Source organism: Syngnathoides biaculeatus, chromosome 9 (assembly GCF_019802595.1).
Source record: "Syngnathoides biaculeatus isolate LvHL_M chromosome 9, ASM1980259v1, whole genome shotgun sequence".
NCBI lineage: Eukaryota > Metazoa > Chordata > Actinopteri > Syngnathiformes > Syngnathidae > Syngnathoides > Syngnathoides biaculeatus.
In genome coordinates, this window is record NC_084648.1 from 20,688,345 (window position 1) to 20,710,608 (window position 22,264).

Sequence of the window (22,264 nt, forward strand, 5' to 3'; positions counted from 1 at the left end):
GAATTGATTCTTTTGCTCATTGCAATGTAAAGCTGTTCACTTTTTTTTTTTTTTTTTTTTTTTTTTTACAGTGACCGACATTTTTCGACGGTTTTGCTCATCAATTTAATGATTGTGAGCTGGTGTGGAAGAGCCGGAGCGTAATTACAGTGTCACGATAAGTGAATCGACGACCTGCTCAAAACTAGTCGGCATTAAAAGTTACGAAGCTAAGTAACCCTTAAAACGTAAGACATAGAAATCGATAATTCCCCTCTTTGAAGTTCTACATCGTATCAATTTTGTCAAGACTAGATTTTAAGAAAAAACAAATTTTTCTTGACTTTTTGCTGCCTGCCTACGTGCAGCCCGTCCGAAGCCCAAGGACCGCCGGGACGGAGTTTGTTTTATTATTATTATTTCTGATTTCATCACGACGCCGCTGGACAAGCGATGAACTTTTGCCCCTCCGCGGCCACCGCAGCGGAATAAATGATGGGCGGGTGGATGGAGAAGAGCAACAGAAGCAAATAACATGAACGAACGCAGTCGCTCCGGCGTGTTGCATTCACGTTCCATGGGCGACGGGTCAGGTACACAAACTCTTGTTGGGGGGGGGGGGGGAGTGTTCCGTGATTGCTTTGCCTGTGTGTGACGTCTTTTATTTTAGGAGTGAAGGAGTAACATAACAGATTTTGTGTGTGTATAATTGATGTGTTGTAGAGGTTGGCGCGCGGTGACGGCGGTTCCTGAATGACCGTGAACGCCTCATCGATTCTGCAGCGTCTCGGGGAAGCGCGTCAGAGGCGCGTTCACGTCCACAGCAGCATCCCCTCGCGCACAGGAAGCGGCCGTCCGCCTTTTCGACGGGACACAAACGCTCTCGCCACGGGTTGATCGGGAGGCCCGCGCGCTGACGTCCATCTCGGAACGCCTCGAGGACTGCCCCTTGCCCCCCCCCCCCCCTCCGCCGCCACGTCTCAGCCCGTCGCGCGTCGCACCTCCAGCCGCAGCCGCAGCCGCGCGGAATGTCCAGCAGCCCCGAAGATGCTCTCTCCCGGGGCGGCGGCTCCGATCTCAAACTGGCGTCCTCCATCAACACCTCCCCGGAGGGCGGGCAGCCGCCGCCGCCGCCGCCGCCGCCGCCGCTGCACCAGAGCCGGATTCGGCAGGTGGGTGTCGTCCGCCGACAGGCGTGGCCGCGTCGTAAGCACATCGGCGCGGCTCACCTTGGGTCGCCAATTGTTCGGAACCAGAAGCTTCTATGGCGTGGAAAGCGCTGCCGTGTCGTTGAGGGCGAGTTGGCAGCCACGCAAGGCCCGCCCGCCTGCCCGCCTGCCTCCATTGACGCCGCTCATCCCCATCGAGTCAATTTCACCCATTGTGACCAAATCTCCCTTTTCTTGAATGGCAACATGTTGTCATGTGTCTCGATTTGGGGGCTCTTGGGCCTTCTTCTCCTCCCCCCCCCCCCCCCCACTTATGCTTCTCCCTGACACTAATGTGATTTGGGTAATGGACGGTCGTGCTCTCAGCGCACTCGAGTCCTCCATCGTGACTGGGTGGGGCCACCAACAGACTTTAGTCGAAAAAGCCTTGAAATATTAATTGCTATGATTTCATCCTGCCTTCTCTCCGTAGCATGCCAGACAGGAATAAACACGCAAATTGTAGCTAATATTGTGGGCAATAATAATAATAATAAGCTACCTTGCATCATCGCCCACCAAAGTGTTTGTTGTTGTTTGTTTGTTTGGAGAGAACTTGGGGTTCTCTGCTTGTTTTGGTCCCTTTTCGCTCCGTCACCACAACCGATGATCAACTCTCGTTTATCGGACCTGGTGGTAAATATTTGCACCTTTGCCTCCCTTTCAGGCTTCCAGCCCGCTCGCAATCCATCGCGACGAGTTGTTTGCAGGCATTTTCTGGTTGTCGTTTCAAGAGAAAGGCGACCTTTATTTGAGAAAAGTTGCCTTTCATCTTTCTCCCGTTGTAATTTAGAAGGTGCGCAACATTTGATGGACGCCAAAATCTCTTTTATGATCCATAATAAGCCGCTTTGGCCTCCTCCAGTTTGCAGATTGGAGTCTCCGTGAATGCTCGGGACAAGAACTTTTCCCTTAAGCCTGGGACTTAACATCCATTCAAATGCCAGTCCGCAAAGATGGCGAGGTCGGGGGTTTGAATCTGGGCTCCGCCCTTCGAGCGTGCCGTTTGGATCTTCGTCCCGTGCATTTGCGCGTGTGTTGAAATTGCCCTCAGTTGGGAATTTACGCGACAATCTTTTTGTCCTGATGTGGCCTTTGATTGGCTGGCGACCAGTCCAAGGTGTGCCCACATCTCGCCCTCAGCCCGCTGGGATGAGAGGTTCCATGTGGCGCACGCATCAATGAGCCTGTCAAAAGATGCGCAGGTGGTTAGTTCTACGCAAATACATTTTGTTGTGGTTTTTTTTTTAATGTTCCAATGACATTGGTCAAACGGATTCCTCTCAAATTTGGCCCTGGACGTACCCCAAGCAGGGCCGTTTATCTTTGGATCACATGCGAGTTTCGATTTCCGGGTAACGTTTCGCCGCCCAATGACTCTCCGTAGTGCGCTTTCACGTCCTAAAGATATATTTTGTCTGTCGGTTGTCATACGAGAGCTAAAATGCAAATGTTTATTGTTCTGACAATCTGGAATTTGGGTGGCGAAAATCCCGAAAGTGGCCGAACATGATTTGACTCTGCCGGCCACATAAAACCATGTGGCGGGCCGCATCTGGCCCCCGGGCCTCGGGTTTGACACACACGACTTATCGTACGTGTACTCAATTCATCCGTCCACTGACCAAGCCACTTATCCTCACAATGGTCGCGGCAGAGCCGGTGCCTATTTCGGCTGAGATTGGGCGAAAGCTGGACTATACCCAGAACCGGTCGGCGGTCAGTCGCAGGACACATTTCGAGCGGGAATCGATCCCACGCTGCCCGCACCAAAGTCAGCCGCGTGTACGACTGCACTATCAGTGACCCGTGTACACAATTCCCCGCTGTTATGATTTTGCAGAGAATTGGATATGAAATGAGAAAAATCAGTTGAAAGTGTAGAATTGGCCAACCCGCCACAATAAAACGAAGCCTCCACATTGAGGAGTGATGAAGGGATTGAATCCAAAATCTGATTAATGAATTGATAAAGGGATTTGCCCCCCCCCTCCCCCAAATCTGTCTAATAATAATTGACCCCCACTCACATGCTCGCCATTACGTTGCGTAATACATTTTATGCTTCCATTTCCAAAGACGAGCGGTTAGCAGGTCTGTCTCGCGAGGTGCAAATTTAAGTGACTCGTTTCGGACGAAGATCTCTTTTCGTCGAGGCGCTGGTGCAAAACCCACCTCGTAGTTGAGTAGCAACCGGGCCACTTGGAGTCTTTACTTTTATTTTGGTGGTACTTGGTGTCAAAATTTGGGAGCTTGGGCTCGAGTAGTGGATGCAAGACATTTTCAATGGACCACGGCAGGGTTGTCAAAGTCAAGGCCCGGGGGCTAGATGCGGCCCCCCCCCCCCCCACATCATTTCATGCGGCCCTTAAATCAATTCCTGGGATTTTTGCTCAAATCCGTGGCAAAATTAAAAAATGTCATGTCATGATTTGCGGCGTTTGGGATGTGTGTGCTTGCCTACTTCTATTCGAATATTTAGCAAAGCAAATTAATTTATTTAGTGCATTTCATAAACAAGGTAACTCAATGTGCTTTACGTGATTAAAAAGATTTGAATATAAAGAAATAAAACATTTAAAACTTTGAAAAAAAAAAAAAAAACACAAAATGCTAACAAAACTAGATCTTACAGATCTTTTTCGACGAGACAACTTGACCAATTTCTTTGTCGGTAAAAAGCTTTTTCTACGATCAGATTTTTTTTTTGTATTAAAATAAAATAAAAAAAAAAGTAGCACAGAAATCACTTCATACTTCCTATACTGCCGATGACGTGCTTGGTATTTTCGTAAGCATGAGCGAGCATAGCAAGAGCAGCAGATTGCGGTGGTCTGTTACCACCCAAGTACGTGAACGGGCGGCCTCCAGCACCGGAAACGACGCGATTAAGAAGTTTTTACGTAGATCCGATTTGGACATAAGATGATGGGAAGCCCCGCCCATATTCTGATTGTGCCAGCCAATCAGGCGATGACGTCGCCTTGTGCCCGTCAGACTGGATGATTTTGATTGGTCTCAGTCAAAGTCTGCAGCACCAATCAAGAGAAACGTTTACAAAATATTGTCGTGTTTTTCAATGGACTGGCAGGGTTGTCAAAGTCAAGGCCCGGGGGCTGGATGCAGCCCGCCACATCATTTCACGCGGCCCACAAAAGAAAATCACGTGCATCAATTCCTGCGATTTTTGCTCTAATCCGTGGCAAAATAAAAAATTGTCATGTAATAAATGATAAGGTTGAAATATATCTTTTTTTTTTTTTACTTTAACTCGAACAATATCTGAACAAAGTAAAACTTTAATTCTTGACTTCTTTTTCAAAAGTACTCATACATTTGTCACGTCATACTCTCATGAGCTTATTAATGTTTTATATTTTATAACGGCCTGTGAGGCAAAATTGCAACCACCCCCCCCAAAAAAGGTTGTTGAAATATGTCTCATCGCAGATCTATTTAGCAAAATCTGGACTACTTTAGAGGAGTTTTGCATACTATATGTGGTATGATTTGGTCCCATTTGAACAATTTGGGCATACACGGGGTGATGTTTGGGTTCCACATCCGTCGTACATGATTCGAATTTTTGTTCTTTCTTTTTATTACGCACCCAACGACAAAGGAAGCGTCGCTTGACCTTTGAACGCGCGGCACGTCGGCGCCAGATCTGCCGGAATTGCGCCGCGGCGGCCCCGGCGACGTGATCCGCTTTCTTTTGAGTGTCCGCTGACTATTTGGAAAGGAAAAGGATTCCTGTCCGGAGTCCAAAATCTCGGCGCCGCATATTTGTCTGTACGTGAGCTGCCGACTCGGTCGGCTCTTTGGCGTACTTGGATTCGACCTCGTTATCGATGATGTCATCTTACGCCCCCTCTCGAGAATGTTTGCAAGCAAGCGTCGGAAATTAGGATCAGCCCAATTTTTTTGTGCTTAGGAGGGTAAAGCAAAGGAGGGCGGCGGAGAAATTCTTTTTGCATTTCCGCGTGAATTATTCACGACGGCCTTGACGCCGGAGACGGGCGGAAACATCTCGAGGCGTGGCTTGTCGTCAACGGACGTCTCGGAACCCTCGTCGCGCGTACTCGGCCTCGAACCCATCTATCTACGTACAAAGATGAAGCGCTCGTATTTGGGTCTGTCCAACTCGCCTGCCTTTTCCCGTGTTCTGTGCGTGTAGACTCGACTCCGGGTCGCGCGCTTCGCTTTCCGCGATCCATTCGACTGGGAGGTGGTTGACTTTCTGCCTCGGTGAACTCGGCGAGCTGACGCCAGATGAGCTCAGCGTTCTGACGGGAAAACGATCATTCGGCACGCAGACAGAAGGTCAACGGTCAATCACAGCCGAGTAATTTTACACGAATTTACTCTATTCCATCCAAATTTGTCACAGTGTATTTTGTAAAATAGCTGGCATCTGGTTAGGGAAGGCATTTTTTTTTTTTTTAATTTCCTTATGTAGTAATAAGTACACATTCCGCATAGAACATAATGGCAATGGGCTTAGGAGGCGGGTACAGAAACGCGACATTTCACACACTTTCTCCTTAATTGAAGTCACACCAATGACAATATAATACCGTAACTACCAGTCTGCAGAGCGCACCTGGTTACAAGCCTCAGCGAGTACATTTGGAAAGGAAATACCATTTGGTACGTACGTACGCCGCAGCTGTGTAAAAGCCGCAAGTGCCCAGATTGAAACACGAGATATTTACAAAGACACTACACAGAAAGAGTTTCATGCTAGCGCCACGCTAGTTCTAACACTAGCGCCGCACTAAAGCTAGCGCTAATGCTAGTGCCGTAACACAGCAGCAACAGGCTAGCACAGTGCTAACGCTAGCGCAGCGCTAGTAACAGGGCCGGTAAAAGTCACTTCCTCGGCGCATATATTGCACCCACCGGTCTCATTCTTACCTTTTCCGCTCGAGTGCCTCCTTTGCGGCCGTTAGAAGAAGAAAAAAAATGCAAATTAGCCGCATCACGACATAAACCGCAGGGTTGAAAGCGTGTCGGCCGGAAATGACGGTATTATTCAAATATAAACCCGGTGGAAAATGGTCAGACGAAGCAGGGAGGCGAAAATCTTTCCCTTTTGCTAACTCGCGATACGAATATGATGTCAAGATGGAAGTTTTCTTGCAATTGGTTGACGGAGGTGACATTGAATTAGGAGGACGTTTTTGATCCGAGGTTGCATTGGAGGGATTTGGTCTCCAAACTCGCCGTTTTCCAGATGTTCAATCTCGTTCCTTTCGCAAGACCCGAACTTTTTGCCCTTTTCATTGGCGCTTCAGACACCGGCCGCACGACTTCTCTTTGCTGATATTTTTCTCTTTGCATTATGACAAATATTACACTTGTAATATATTTCCTTGTGGGCCATCGGGCCCGTTCCGGCATAAACTCGACAACTTGCGTCCCCGACGGATGAGCCTTGTACTTGGAAGCGATCGAGTCGAAGTCAAATATTAATATCCTGACCATCGCAGCCCCGAGGAGACCTTGTGGATATTTTGGAGGCGGATTCTACTCATGGCTCGTTCCGTCTAACGACTCGTAAATCAGGTATCGTCCGCAGATTTATTGATCTGATCTTGCCAGCAGGTTTGTGGCTGCATGTTGCAAAAGCAATCAGTTAATGCGGCGCCCCTCCCTCGTCCGCCTCCGCCTACGCGGCGCCGGCGCGGAAGGACGCGACGTTGGCGGAACCCTCATTCCGTCGGTCGTGTTGGAAAGCGGACTCGCGCTCGACGAAGCTTTCCGCAGGGTGCGGTCTTTTCGTCTCGCCCCTGCCCAACCCGGCTGCCGGGCCGCTTTCCCCAGGGGCCTCCGTCGAGGTCTGGAGGCCTCCGCTTTCGCCCGCAAGCCTCATCTCCGTCCGTGTGGGGGTTGGTGTCCCCGTGGCGGCAGGTTGGATCGAGCGACTGCGTTGCGTGGGAGCGAACGCTCGCGCTTTACGGCCGTGACCTTTGAAAGCTACGACAGTGGCGTGTCCATCCTATCCGTGAACGCACGCATCCGTTCCGCTCTTGAAACGGGACTGCGTTGGCTCCTCTCGGCCATTTGGAGGCCTGAGCTCTCGACGCAACCGATGTTTACGAGAAGTCGTTTCATAAAAGGGCTCCGCTGTCGTCTGTGGGAAGGCTCCGCCTCCAGACCCTGCCACGCCCGCTGAACTGGAGCAATTGTCCGAGTGGCGAGTTAAAGCAAACCCCAATTCAACCTTCACCGAGGAGGAAAGGAAAAACAAATAAAGATTTGGTCGGAAAAGCGTTTTGCAATATGTCCACTCTGAGGTCGAGCAAAGTGCATTCTGGGATTTCAACCGTCACCTTCATCTCACCCTCATTGACTCTACAGGCTGTACACTTCTCTTTATTTTGTGAAAGAACGCATTTATTGCAGAATGTGACTTGAATTTCCCTTCAGGAGATTAACGTGGATGATAAATTAAAAATGAAATTCGAAATATGCTCATCAGTCAGTCTGTGCGGTCGACAATCGAATAAATTGCCTCAACGACTGTTGCGTTAATAGGCAAATGTTATTCAAATACTGCAATTTTTGTGTGCGTGGCATATTTTCCCCTTTTGCAATTTTTGACGAATTTGTTCAAAATTAAAAAAATTCTTCCTTTGCGCAATCCTGACGGACGCACACGATCGTGGTCACCCGATCGGTTGCCGTGGAATCAGCCATCGGTCGCGTGACGATCAATACGCCGACGGGAGCGAAGCGGATGCGTGTCTGTGGGCCGAATCGTTGCGACCTTCGACCTTTCGGCCTTCGGGCCCGCCTCCATCTCCGTCGTATTTCCTCTTCCTTCTCCGGCGTGTTGCGTTTCTATCGCATGTTTGGGATTTTGCACACGCCGATGGGTGCAAAACCAAGACGCTAAAACGGTGCCTGTGTTCATCAGACGACTTTGTGTCCCGAGGAACCGTTTCGACTTTGTCACGCGCTTGAATTGAGGAGATTTAAAAACACTTGAGTGAGGGACGAAGGCATAAAAAGAACCTTTTGCGCTGCGGGTCTGCTTGACGTTGACGACGCTGAAGCTTTGAGCTGAACAGAAATATTTGATGTCAAAAGTTTTCACTTTTTTTTTTTTTTTTCTTTTCTTCAAAACCGAAAGGAAGCCTCCAAGTCAGGGGCTCGGTCGTTGCACCACACACACGCCGAGTAAAGTCAAACGTCCGTTCGCGTTGCTTTCTCGCTGGATTTTGGAAATGTTGTTTTCATTTGGAGGCGAGGATGCGATTTCACTCACGCGGTATTATGACGACGAATATTGAAATTTGCTGCTGACGAGAGCATATATTTGGTTGCATAGACTGTACTTGCTCCCAGTTTTGATCAAAGAAAAAACATTTTTGAAATACGTCGTGAGCGCTTCATGTAAGTAGCCGCAAAGGAAAGCAAATTTATTTGTATAGCGCATTTCATACACAATGTGCTTTACATGATGAAAGGCATTTGAAAACAAAGGGATAAAAGATTTAAAGCGGAATTAAAATGACAAACTAAATATTACAAAAAAGACAATTAAAAATGCCGACAAAATTACAAACCAAATATTTCAAAAAGAAAATTAAAAATGCACACAAAATGACAAGCAAAATATTACAAAAAAGACAATTAAAAATGCATACAAAATATTAAAAAAAGGACAATTAAAAATGCATACAAAATGACAAACAAAATATTAAAAAAAGACAATTAAAAATGCATACAAAATAACAAACACAATTTTAAAAGAAGACAATTAAAAATGCATACAGTGCCAGTAATATGATCGAGACGTGGATATATTCTAAAAAAAAAAACAAAAGCGGTTTCAACCTGGATTTTAAAACATTCACACTTTTTGGCCGACTTATTCCATTTGTGTGCAGCATAATAGCTAAATGCGGCTTGAAATAATAATTTCCATCATGAAAATGATTTGCAGAGATGCAGACAAAGTCAGAACGTCGTCTCATGTCATTTGTGTGTATGTAAATGTCATAACTTCACCGGGTTCCCATCATGCCTCACCTGAGCCAACCCGAAAAGTAACAAAACGCACGACATCTCCTGAAAATCGGACAGACTCCAAGCGAGCACGAAATAAATGGCGGCTGCGTTGTAACGCCGTCAGAGTTCTACGCGTCATCACAATCAGAATCCGCTTGATTGGCCATCAACAGGAACGTTCCCAGCAGCGATTTCGCCAATAGCGCTCGTTCGCGCGGCGCCATATTGCCGGTCAAGCCCAGCAACTCGGCAGCGCGGGATTCGTTGGACCGGAGGAGAATATTTACAAGACCCGAGACTTGTCGTGCTGTTGGTTGTCACAGTTCTTCAAATCGATCGTTCTGTAGAATGGCAGCTGAAAAGACCAGAAAAGATGGATTTCAGCAATTAAACAGGATAAATGGTGCACAACCACAACAAATACACACGCCTGTGTCGCGATTATCATCATCAGCTCGGAATTATTCTTCTCAAGCTCAAATCGTCAAGTATTTATGACACCAAATTGACTCATTTGAGAACAATGCGTATTTCAAAAAAAAAATCAAATGAACCGTCTGTCACAGAGAAGTTTACGGAGGTAAGCGTGTTGCCGCAATACGCTTTCGTGTACGGAGGCTCTTTTTTTTTTTTTTCATGAACGTGAGTTTGTGTAAAACCAGGCGTCATTTATTGAAATATTGGTATTTGTATTGAAAAAATGTGGGATTTATTCCTGATTGAGAACAGACCCAGCAATGAAGTATTTGTATGCGTCCAGACTTTTCTCCGCTTTCAAACTCTTGTGTGTAAATCTCGACGACTTCCTCACCAGAACCAGGTGTAGATCCAGTTGGCTAAGACAAGGGGAAGCCAATTAATAGTCCAGTTTCTTAGCGTGAAATATGGGTCCTCGATGCCAGGCCAAGTGTCTCTCATTTTTTCCACGTACCTCCGTTTATTATCACGTTTAACGGCATCGGACAAAACTCTGGTTGTCGTGCTATCGGGCATATTTTTTTTGCAGCGACATAAACAAAAATCAGGTGATTTTTCTGACGGAGGTGCACAAAAGCGCTATAACTGGCACGGGTTTCTGGGCTCATTTGATGTCTGGACCTTCAGTGTAAAGCACATCAACGCTCAAGGTTTCTCCTCAGCGTGCAGGCCGCAGGTTTATTGTGAGTTCAGGTCAGAATGATCTAAAAATAAACCTGCGAGATGCTGAAAGGCACTTCAAGTTAGATTGTTGCCCGGCGATGGCTTGCGCTTTGCGTGCATGTGTGAATGTTGTTGTTGTTGCGAATGTTCCTGCGCTTGGGGGCATTCAAAATCGTACTGAACTGCCCAAACTATGACTGAATGCGGATGTGTTTTTGTTTTCCATTCTTGTGTTTATACGTAATAATCAGAGTGGAGAAAAATGCAGAGTTCCGTTGGCTTTATGTTCTCGTCCTCGCGGCCTTCCAGTGTCTCTACAAGGTGGACGGCAGGACAAAGAGGTGAAATGATCTCAAACGCTTTTGCTATTTACACGCGCCGACATTATCGCTGAGAAAATTTGCCGGAACAAAATTGACACGTCGCGAGGCAAAAAATGCTCAGCTTTGATCTCCAGAATCCCAAAAGTATTCATTAAACTTGACGTCATCCTGTTGGTGGCACGATGGACAAGTGTTTCGCACGTCTGCCTCGGGTCTGGGATGGGATTGAGATTCGGGCTTCCTGCGTGGAGTCATCCGCGTGTACGCCATTTTCTTTTTATTCGGATCCACTTTGTTCCGCGCAACCTCCTCCGACAACTCACAGGCGGCACTCTAACTGTTAGCGCACTGTTTTAGCATCGCTTTACAGGCTAATCGACGTGTTCATTGATCTTCTCGGCTTAATGCGGGTCCGACACGGCACTTACAGGAACCGCGGCTGCGTTGGACTGAACTTTTAAACGGAGCAAATGTTCTAAAAATCGCAGTGAAACACAAATCTTCACAAGTCTCGTGTTTTACGTATATTCAAATAGATGCGATTTAAAGAAATGAAAGCTCGGAAGAATTGGGTGGAATTGAGCCCTCCGTACACGCCTCCTGAAGTGACGTCACGCCACGTGCGCCGACGTCAGACAAACAATTCGCCAAAATATCGGCGCAGCAAGAAAAGACTAGAGCGAAACTGTCCGATTTACCGGCTGATTTCTCACTCGCATTCTTAGCTAACAGTGAAATATGGTTGAAAAGCAGACAGCAGGGCTTCAAGTATTTCAGCGAGCGGTACGTCAATGGGATTTACATGCATATCGACGGAGAAACCACTGATATAAGCGCGAGATCTTTCCGGAGTCAGAGGAAGACCGAGAAGCCACAAAACATAATATATTATAACCCAACGACGAATTCGTCATTGACAGTTTGCTATTTTCGGGTTACGTATCACACTTGTGTATATGTATCTGTATAGCCGTTTGTGAACCGCCGTACGAAGGAAAAGAAGAAGGCGAGGCTTGATTCACGAGTTGTTTCTCTCGTTTTCTTTGTGTAAAGTCACGCGCTCCCCTCAGTAATTATTCTTGAATTTGTGCCGAACCTACGCGAGTCCCGACCCAGTACGACAATCACTACTTTAGTGTCCTCAAACATCCTTCCTTCGGTCTTGGTGTCTCGGTGCACGTCGAAGGCTTTTACGACTGCTAGTCCGGTTCAGCTTAGCTCGGGATCCGCCGAACAGAAACACGCTCGTGCAGTCAGATCGTCGCAAAATATCGCTCGACACAGATCAAGTGTGACAATCATTCACACCTAGCTATGTTATGCAAGCGAAGGACTGCTCATTCATTTACATGAGACATGTATTGAAAATCAAATATAGGGCATACCTTCGTGCTAACACAGTCCGGTTTAGCGTAGCCGCGAACAAAGGGACACGTTTGTGCAGTCAGATCATCGCAAAATATCGCTCAACACAGGTCAAGTGTGTCAATCATTCACACGTAGCTATGTTATGCAAGCGAAGGACTGCTCATTCATTTACAGTATATGAGACATGTATTGAAAATCAAATATAGGACTTACCTTCGTGCAAAGATATCTGTTCCGGTTGATGGATTCAGTTGATGATGCGGTCTTCCACAAAGTTTGATCCATCGAAGGCATTTTTCGTACTGGGTCTTCGGTTTTGGAAAGGGTACGAATCGATCTCCGCCAACTAGCCTTTCGGGATACCTGTCGTCACTATTACAAAGTCCGTGACTACACCTCTTAACCATATCTATTGTTAAAGAACCCAAATACGCGATAAAACGCCAACAGAAGCTATACTGGACCGTGCAGCGTTGTCTGAGAAAACTGCGGGTCCCAAAAAAGGGGGCGTGGTTTATGCAGATCTCTGGCCTCTGATTGGTCAGCGACACGGATGACGCAATTTCTACGGAGGGGTCAATTGACAAGACAAGACGTCATTACATTGTATATAAAAAAATGATTATAAGGGGGCGGCACGGTGGCTCGGCTGGTAAAGTGTTGGCCTCACAGTTCTGAGGTCCCGGGTTCAATCTCGGAACCGCCTGTTGCGTGTTCTCCCCGTGCCTGAGTGGGTTTTCTGGTCACTCTGGTTTCCTCCCACATCCCCCAAAACATGAAATATGAATTGGACACTCTAAATTGCCCCAAGGTGTGATTGTGAGTGCAAGTGTTTGTCTCCATGTGCCCTGCGATTGGCCGGCGACCGGTTCAGGGTGTGCCCCGCCTCCTGCCCGTCGACAGCTGGGATCGGCTCCGGCACTCCCCGCGGCCCTTGTGAGGATAAGCGGCAAAGATAATGGATGGATGATTACAAGGTTAACCTGATGACGTTTTCAAGATATGCACACTCTATGCTCGAATTGAAAGCCACCAGCAGGAGGCGCTGATGGTGCATCGACGCAAAAGTTGTGACGCTTTAGCCAGCGTGGGGTCATTTGCAGATAATAATAGATGACCTTTGGCGGCAGGATGATTCAGGACTTTAGTGGCGGTCACAAGTCAGCAATGTTGTTGACTGGACCTTGCGACTTGTGACGAGAAGGCGTCACGACAACGTGAACGCACGCACGCACGCACGCACACACGCAGGCTGTCACGCAACGTTCCATGCGTGGCGGGGACCGCGGAGGGCGCAATGCGGTTCCGATGCGGAGCGACCCACTTCTAGGCTTGGCGGGGGGGGGGGGGGGGGGGTTGTTGCAGAAGTCTGCCCGTCGCTCCGGCTTGCCCACTGCCCTGCAGCCCGAGTGGTACGCGCCATCATGGCCGCTGGCTCGCACAGTGACAAACGACACCCCCCCCCCCCCCATGATTCTCCCCTCCCCCCTCCCCCACCTCTTTCCTCTTTGATGCTGCATTCGCTTATCGCTCAAAGGATCGTCGTGGCAAGTCATGTGAAAAGGACAACAGCGGCGACAACAACGCTCGCTCTCAGCGTTGCGATGGCTTCTGCTTCTTTTGCGACGAGCACCCAATTCAAGCGAAGTCCAAAATGGATCTCAAAGACCAGGAGGGCGAGAAGCCAAAGATAGATTCATCTGTCAGACCACCACCGGGGGGCGTCGTCGTATCCCGCACGTCGGGGGAACCAGCCTTGGGTGGTTGCGCTCACATTAATTGACACATTGAAACAAACATCCCTGCCTGTCTCACTTTCACGACGAGAATGTTTTGGGAATGCGGGAGGGGGGCCTCGGTACAAAAAACAAATGCCGCATACGCACGCTGAAGGCTCCGTCGCACCATGACCTTCTGGCCAAGGTTCTCTGAACATTTCAATCGTTCTATTTTTCAGCGTTCTCCAACGCGGATGACACATCTGGCGTGTGATTCACGTGTGTCTAACGCACGAGAAGCGAAAATAAGATACCCCTAAAAAGCATTAGCGTGCGCTAACGTGTCACTGGCGCGCGACGAGCGATTTGAGCGATCTCTATTAGACCCGTAGATCACGTTCTCTTGCTGGGACCAATTAGAGCTTAACCGCAGCTAGTGCCCACTTAACTCACCATAATAGCCCGAACTAGTTCTTGCACGGGTGTGTGCATGCGTGTGTATGGCGAGAGATCGCTCGTGGGCGACCGCGTCGCTCTCCACCACAGCTTTGTTATGGCCCCGTTCTGGTCGAGGTTCTCTGAACATTTCAATCGTTCTATTTTGCAGCGTTCTCAAATGCGGATGACACGTTTGGCGTGTGATTAACGTGTGTCTAGCGCACGGGAAGCGTGTAACAGGGACCAAAGAAGACACCCCTAAAAAGCATTAGCGTGTGCTAACGTGTCACTGGCGCGCGACGAGCGATTTGTCGACGCTAGACGAGCGTGTCGAGCGTGTGACTAAACGGGCGAATAACGACGGGATAGCGTTTTGCTGGCGTGCCATTTTTTTTACAGCGGAACGGGAACGAAAACGTTGGAAATTTCGTAGTCACTTCAGTTGTTCTCGTGCGTTTGAACGGTCAGCATCATGCCGGTGGGGTGCGGACGTCAGCAACTAGCGCTGCAAATAAGAAAGTAAAGCCTCTTTCACTAGCAATGTCTTTGGAGGAAAAACAAAACCAGGAGGAAGAGCACGTCCGAGAAGTAACGCACCGTGTGACAGACCCTAAACACCACGAAAACCCCAGTGACGACGGCCCGACGCTAACAAACGATGAGTAACAACCAAGTAACGCTCGAGTAACGACTGACTAACGATAGCCAAACGCGTGCAACGCTCGACGAACGTTAGTAAAACGTTCCGCGAACGTTCTGGAATGTTCTGCAGCGTTTAAAATGAAACGTTGATGATCGCTTGTCTCGGTGAGAACTTTTGTGCATGTTCCAAACTTTTTTTTCCGGACCCGATTCCCAGCGATCATTGACGTTCGCTAGCGTTCAAACAAGGCTCTTCCGGCGCTATCCCGGCGACCGTGGGCGACTGCCAACGTTTCCTCAAACGCTTTAGAACGCTGACCGCAACGTCATGGTGTGACGGGGCCTTCAAGCGCCAGTTTGGACTATTTTACCGGACAAAATAACAAAAAAGTTTTTTGCGAGGGCCGCAAAACGTGCTTTTCAGTTCATAAATGTCATTTCCTGGCTACTGTTTTTGAATGTTTCACCTCATTTTTCAGTCTTCCCGTCAAATGTAGTTGAGGGATGACAAAGTTATCTTTTAGGTGCAGGAGTGTGTGTGAGGCCATTTGAGTCGTGTGTCTATGCGAGTGAGTAATCCTGAATTATGCCGCTAACCGCCTCGCTCGCTAAATTATTACCATCTGAAGTACTAATATTTTGGGCTTCTCATGCCGAGGATAAGGATTTTGTTTGATTTTTTTTTTTTTTTACATTTGCGTGTGCGTTGGAGACAACAGCGCAGAGATTAGCTTTGGCCGTAGCCGCGGTCGGCCCGTTGGCCGGCAGCTGCGCTAAACCTCTTACGCGCCCAGCGTCGTAACGCACACGCAAACAAACGCGCACACCGATTGCGTGAAGCCACATCTGCTCACGCTTGCATCTGGACCGGCTCAGGTCCTGCAGAATGACTCAATGGGAGAGTCTTGCTGTCATCGTTCGTCGCCCGTTCCCGTCATCATGTCTACACGAAGTTGCGCTGCGTATAAGCGGGCGCGTGCGTGATCTCACGTGGCAGCGTCTTCATTTTCCTCCCATCAGTGTCGAGATGAAGGTAAAGGATGAGAGGAGTCTTTTTTTTCTTCTTCGGATATTCCAGCGAGTGTCATTTTTGGAGCCTTTCCACACGCGGGATGTTTTGTTCTTTTTTTTCCTTCAAGGTCCAATTTGGATTCATTTACGTCAGAAAACTTTTCGTCCTTTCGAATGAGCTTCAATGTTAGCGTACTCGTGCAAAGCGGCTCTCGTTGGAACCGAGTGGCGTTGAGAGACCGCGCGTCGATCGATTTAGCCGAGAGGGTCCGAGTTCGGAGGTTGAGGGCATGGCGCACGCTGCGGCCCACCTGAAGAAGGCCCGCGAGATCGAGCTTCATCCCGAGTACAAAGCGCTGCAAAAGGCTCGCGAGAGGCGGCGGCGCCAGCGGGAGAGAGCAGAGAGAAAGCGACAGGTAAAACCCGTTTGACCGATTATGAGCCGTCATTCGCATCCATGTTCGATAATTGCAGAAACTAACATCTTTATGCCATTTAACACAGTTGTGTTTTTTTTTTAAACAAAAGCACAGCCAATTTATTTACGTGGCATATTTCATAAAGAAGATAACTCAATGTGCTTAACATGATTGAAAGCATTTGAAAAATCAGATTATGAACATTTAAAACCACAGAAAAAATTTTATGGTCAATGTATACAGTGTGGGCGGCATGGTGGATCAGCTGGTAAAGCGTTGGCCTCAGCTCTGAGGTTCCGGGTTCGATCCCGGCCCCCGGCTGTGTGGAGTTTGCATGTCCTCCCCGTGCCCGTGTGGGTTTTCTCCGGGCACTCGCCGGAGTGCTTCCCGCATCCCAAAAACACCCTGCCTCCTGCGACCCTCGTGAGGATAAGCGGCAAAGAAAATGGATGGATGGAAGGATACAGTGCAAGAAATGTCATCCAAAAAAAAAAAAAAAAAACTGTGACTTTAGCGTGCATGTGAAATCTTGACTTTGCGTTCAATGCCGTGAGACTGAAACCCGCCACGATGATCAATGGCTGATAAAAGCAAGGCCGAGAAATTCCGCAGTGGGAAGTAGAAATTGATTTGCTCGACACTCTTTGAGAAAATGGATCATATTATTGAAAAATCTTGAATTTCCTGCAATATACTGCGGTTACTCGTGTCCAAGAGTCCCCAAAATAACTTGAATAATTTCGAGCACGGACCGATTATATGCGGTGAAAATGCCAACACCGACTGAATATCGGGCCCGATTATCGACTGTACGTAGGTCATATTTTGCATGCAAGGGGACTGACTCATGGAGTCGTGGACTAATCATCAAGCATCGAGCTGAAAAGTCAAATCGTTGTCACAAAGAGGATACTTTTAGTTACCCTTTTCAACCGATTCATACATACAATTGCAGACATAAATTAAACACGATAGTTATGAAAACGTGCATCTCACTTTTAGCGTTACAGGTAAACATTTAAAAATGAAAGATATAAAAGAGTTGTAATGCAAATGACGACGCTGGTGTCTGGTTACTACTTTGAATCTGCAATAGGTTTGCTTACTTCAAGTAAATCCTGACATACTATATACTGTAATTTCTGGCCTATAGAGGGCGCCAGATTATAAACCTCACCCAGTATATTTGCAAAGGAAATACCGTTTGGCACATACGTAAGCCGCACCAGTGTAAAAGCCGCAAGTACCCAAATTGAAACCGGAGATATTTAAAAGACGGTACACAGAAAGAGTTTTCAAAGTTTTAATACCTTAGCTTAGCTTAAAATAGCAACAACACGGTAGCATGAACAGGGCTGGTTAAAACAAACAAAAAAAAAAACAGCCGCGGCAGCGACACAGCAGCAACACCGTAGCATAGCACGAGCAAAGCCGGTAAAAAAAAAACAAAAAAAACATACCTAAATCACTGAGACGTGGCAGTAACACAGCAGAAACACGCTAGCGAGACGCTGATGCTAGTGCGGCGCTAACAAAACACACTGGAAGAAATGACTGGGACATGGCAGTAACACAGCAGCAACAGGCTAGCACAGCGCTAACAGGGCCGTTTAAAAAAAAGCATACCGGTAAAAGTCACTTCCTCGGCACATATTTTCCACTGGTCTCACTCTTACCTTTTCCGCTCGAGTGCCCCCTTGAGGTCGTTAGAAAAAAAGCACAAATTAGCCGCCTCGCCGCATAAGCCGCAGGGTTGAATGCGTGTGGAAAAAAGTCGTGGCTTATAGGCCGGAAATTACGGTATTCTTCTTCTGAGTCCTTTCATTTCTCTTGCGTAGGCTTTTAGGTTTTTTTTTTTTTTTTTTTTTTTTGGGGGGGGGGGGGGGATAAATGTTGCCTCGCGTCGATTTGTTTGCTTTCTTCATCATTCAGTGGAAGGTGACAAATTCTGCGATCAAATTTGATTTGAGATGAGCATTTCCCATTTCGTTCATGCGCTCAAAGCGAGGCCACATTGCTATCAAAAGGGATACGCCACTCGTTTTGAGTTCGAGTGCAAATCAGTCACGGGACAGATGACAAAAAAAAAAAATCTCCAACCTGCTTGCCTCTCATGCACAACAGTCAGAAATCAGGAAAGCGGCCAAAATGCCAACAGATGCACACTGCAGCTAAATTTGCATTTCACAGTTGAAATAGTTCAGTATTAGCACGAACTAAGGAAGAGTGGCTATAATCCGGTATCCTTCATTGGCTGACTGACAAATCCTCGACAGTATTACAGATTACGGCCTCGGCTTGATGGAGTCGGTTTTCGTTTCTGCCGTCGGCGGACGCACGTTTGCGCCCGTTTCCGTCGCCCGGATCGACCGCGATCATGCGGACTTAAGAAACCCGAGCGAGGCAAACTCCAATCAACCGCAAATTGTTGTCGGTGTCTTTCCTCAAGTGGTTTTCAGTTGAATCTTCTCAAAGGCAAGCGTGGCGAGTTGAAGTTTGTCTCGGCAGCACTCGGCCTGATCCGTGGACCCGACCAACCTGCGGAGCACCAGCGCTCCCCCGCAAACGTGAAGTGAGCGGAACATTTTAAGAGTCGGCGCCGGCATTACGCTCTTTTCAACATGATGAATCATTTCACTGGAAATGCAAAATTCTTTGCATTCCAACCTGGAGCGGGACCGACAACAGAGACATCCAACTCGCTGTGGCTTCCCGTATCATTTCCAAAATAGTGAAATGTGATCTGAGCGATTTGTCCGGGCGTGCGTGACCTCCCGACTTTTGACGTTCCTGAAGAGCGGTGGCGCCGACGCGCACACAATGGCGGAAGAGACGCCCCGGACGGTAAAAACGACCAAGGCGGCAGAGATGCCAGTTGTTATCGCGGCGACGGGGAGGAGGCCCGACCGTCGGCCCTGGCGAGAACTCGCCACGAGCCCGGGAAACGAGAGTTCTGAAGGTTCTGTCGGCCGAGAGGCCGCAGAGTGACGTCGTTGGCCAAAACAATGGACGAAGGTCGCCGTGTGACAACGGCGGGTTGAAATCGTTTCCAGTGTCCGGATATCGTCGGGCTTGGAGCGGGACGGACGACGGCTCGCTCGTCGAGCCGCTTCCGGTCCCGGCTTTCAGGTTGAGCCGTGACCTTTGGACCCCGTTCGGTAATCATGGGCCACGCGGCAACGTGGATGACCTGCAGATCAGATAAAACTTTAAAAACCGCTCGGAGCGGAACAGATTGCGATCCACAAAGCGAGCCGGGCGGAGCATCCGGCGGTCACCATTCACCGGTAAGCGTTTTGAGGAGGGTCCGCTTCTGCCACGTCGTCGTTTCTGCACACAAATATTTCCTGAATCAAAATGGATCTTTTACAGGAAGTTGGACTTTGTCTGTGTTGCGACGTCTCACGCGAGTGAGTCGGTCCTTGTTCCTGCACGGAGGGGGCGGGGCTTGAACCCGGGCCTCATTGGGAGTTTGAGTCTGATGTGCCGGGAGTTCCATCATATAATTTGTTTAATGAAGCCAATGTATAATAAATGACATCCGACTTTACGCTAACCGACGGAAGAAATTGTTATGAACATGATAAAGATGAACAAAGCTTGAGCAAATGATCAGAATCAGAATCAGCCAGGCTGCTCAAACGTTATTCCAAACCACTAAAGTACGTTGCCACGGAAATTGTGCATCAGCTACGCACTCCACATGACAAGCCGTCGACGTTGGTATCTTAAAATCAAGTTAGCATCTTATCGCTACTTTAATGGTAACCGGATGATTTTCGTTGATGTTCTCATATCTACGTCATCAAACTGTCGGACGCTAACGCTCATAAGTAAACTCGGAGATATAGATAGTGCGTGAAAATAAAATACTGACGCATACAGTATAATATATTTAGAAAACATAATGTGTAAATAATCCTGAAATTGGAATTAATGGCCAGCTAATGTTGGCAGGAACCGGTTTGAACACGTAAATAATCCTTTGCGTTATGTACTGACTTTCCAAGAATAGAATATCCTTTTGGCGCTGCGCATTTGGAACTTATGTTACAGCGACATGTTTGGGAGGACTTCCTGTCGGTTGACCTGCGAAGGAATATTTCGGGATGGTACGGAATCCGGGTCAGAGGACGAGCATCTGGACCACGTCGCTCGCCTCCGACCGTAACTAGCTCAACGTTTGAAGGAACTTGCAGCAAATATGCTCGGTGTCAACCTTTGCATCGGAAAAAGTTTCAAATGAAAATGACTCCAAACTGCAAAGTCTTGAAGTGAAGACTGCACGCCCGCATGTCGGCGATACGAGAAGCCGTTCTCGGCGATGCGTGCAGCTTTCGTGTCTTTTGCAACTGCAAAAACGTCACCGGTCCTCCCTAATACCGGCTTGAATGTGTTTCCTCCCGCCAGTCGGACAGCAGCACCAGTTTCCTGCGCGCCGCCAGAGCCGGAAACATCGATAAAGTCCTCGAGTTCCTGAAAAATGGAGTCGACATTAGCACCTGCAACCAGGTGAGAAACTTCTGGCACGAGAAGTTGTCGTTTTGCAACACGGATCGTTTTGTACGCGGTGTCGTAGCGGTTGTAGACTTTGTCTTTAGGAATATATTTGCTTTGATTTTCCAAATATGAACATGACAAAAAAAACCATCTTTATGGTGCCGTCCGACAGTATCGGGAGGTAGCATAATTCCCACCTGGTTATAAGCCTCGGCACACAGAAAGAGTTTAACGCTCTCCGAAGAACGCTCATATTTGTTTTTACGCCGGATGCCCTTCCTGACGCAACCCCCCAACGGGGGAGTGGAGGCCCCAGTGACGTACGAAGTCCCGACCCCTGGCTTACCAAACCAATGCTCTAACCACTGAGCTGTGGGCCAAACTCTTTCTGTGTACCGAGGCTTATAACCAGATGCGCTAACGCTAGCGCCGCACTAACGCTAGCGCCGCATAAACCGCACGGTTGAAAGCTTGTGAAACAACTTGCGGCTCGTAGGTCAGAAATTTCCGGTGCTTTTCTCAGCAACAGCTCTGAAGTCCGTGTGTTGGCTTTGACTGCTGCGCCTCTGCTGCGGTTCACAGAATTCAACTCGCCTCAAACTCGTCGGCAGGTTTTGCGTCCTGGTTTGGCCTTGGCCGAAGTCTGCATGACGTAAAGGATTTGTTGCAGCAGCAGAGACGCGCTGTGCAAAATTCACACGAATTATTCACCACACCAGCGGTCGGCTCCCAACGCTGAGCGTTGTTGTGGGTTCGACGCTCGGCACTCGGGACCACGTCAAAGTGTCCTTGAGCAAGCTCCGGTTGCTCGCGTTTGCTGCGTCATCGGGAGATGAACGAGGAGCACGCAAGCACCAAAGTTCATTTTCTGTTTTGGAAAAAAAGAATCCGTGGCTAAAAAAAAATTGCGGCACACTTCTCATCAACTATTAACAGCCGTGTTGAAGCAGAAATCTTTCCATTTTATTTTATTTATTTATTTTTGTGACCGTGGCGTTGTCCCGGCTCATGTCAATGAAATAAAGCTTCGCCAGTGTCAGTGCACCTGATCCCTCATACAGAAATGTAAAAAAAAATAATAAATATTGCTTTTATTTTCATTGGTGGAGGCAGCGCTTCATCACCAGGTCACTTTAAACTTCTCAATAAATGTGCCGGCTCCATTTCTCCATCCCTTTTTTTGCGGGAAAAAAAAAATCAAATTGGTGACTTCAGCAAAAAAATCACGTGACTTCTTTTAGCCAATGAGCAATGACAGGTCATGATAATGGGAAAAAAAATGTTTAGCGTCACGTTGGCGAGAACGGGGGTGGGGGGGAACGTATCAAGTCCACACAGAATGGTACCCCCAACCTCATAACTGTGTGACAGATGTGCGGATCACGTGGTGACTCTACTTCCGATTAATGTAACGGTCATTTCCAAAAAAAAAAAAACCCACAAAAAAACGAGTGCTTGAAGTGAAAAAAAGAGTTTGTTGCTGTAGGTTTGTGGTGTTG

General features: G+C 47.9%; 1 protein-coding gene across 2 annotated transcripts in view; it reads left to right on the top strand.

Annotated features, from left to right (window-relative positions):
* The first annotated feature begins 42 nt into the window (after window positions 1–42).
* The window catches only part of LOC133505555 (ankyrin-2-like), an 89,574-nt gene continuing 67,352 nt past the window's right edge, over window positions 43–22,264 (top strand). The window contains exons 1-3 of one of the 2 annotated variants that reach the window (XM_061828679.1): window positions 13,538–15,868; window positions 15,975–16,262; window positions 20,676–20,777. In XM_061828679.1, coding sequence (XP_061684663.1) covers window positions 16,137–16,262; window positions 20,676–20,777 — 228 coding nt within the window. In that variant the 5' untranslated portion in view covers window positions 13,538–15,868; window positions 15,975–16,136. Of the gene's footprint in view, window positions 1,152–13,537; window positions 15,869–15,974; window positions 16,263–20,675; window positions 20,778–22,264 lie in introns of those variants that run through there. The other variant, XM_061828678.1, reaches the window with a different exon arrangement.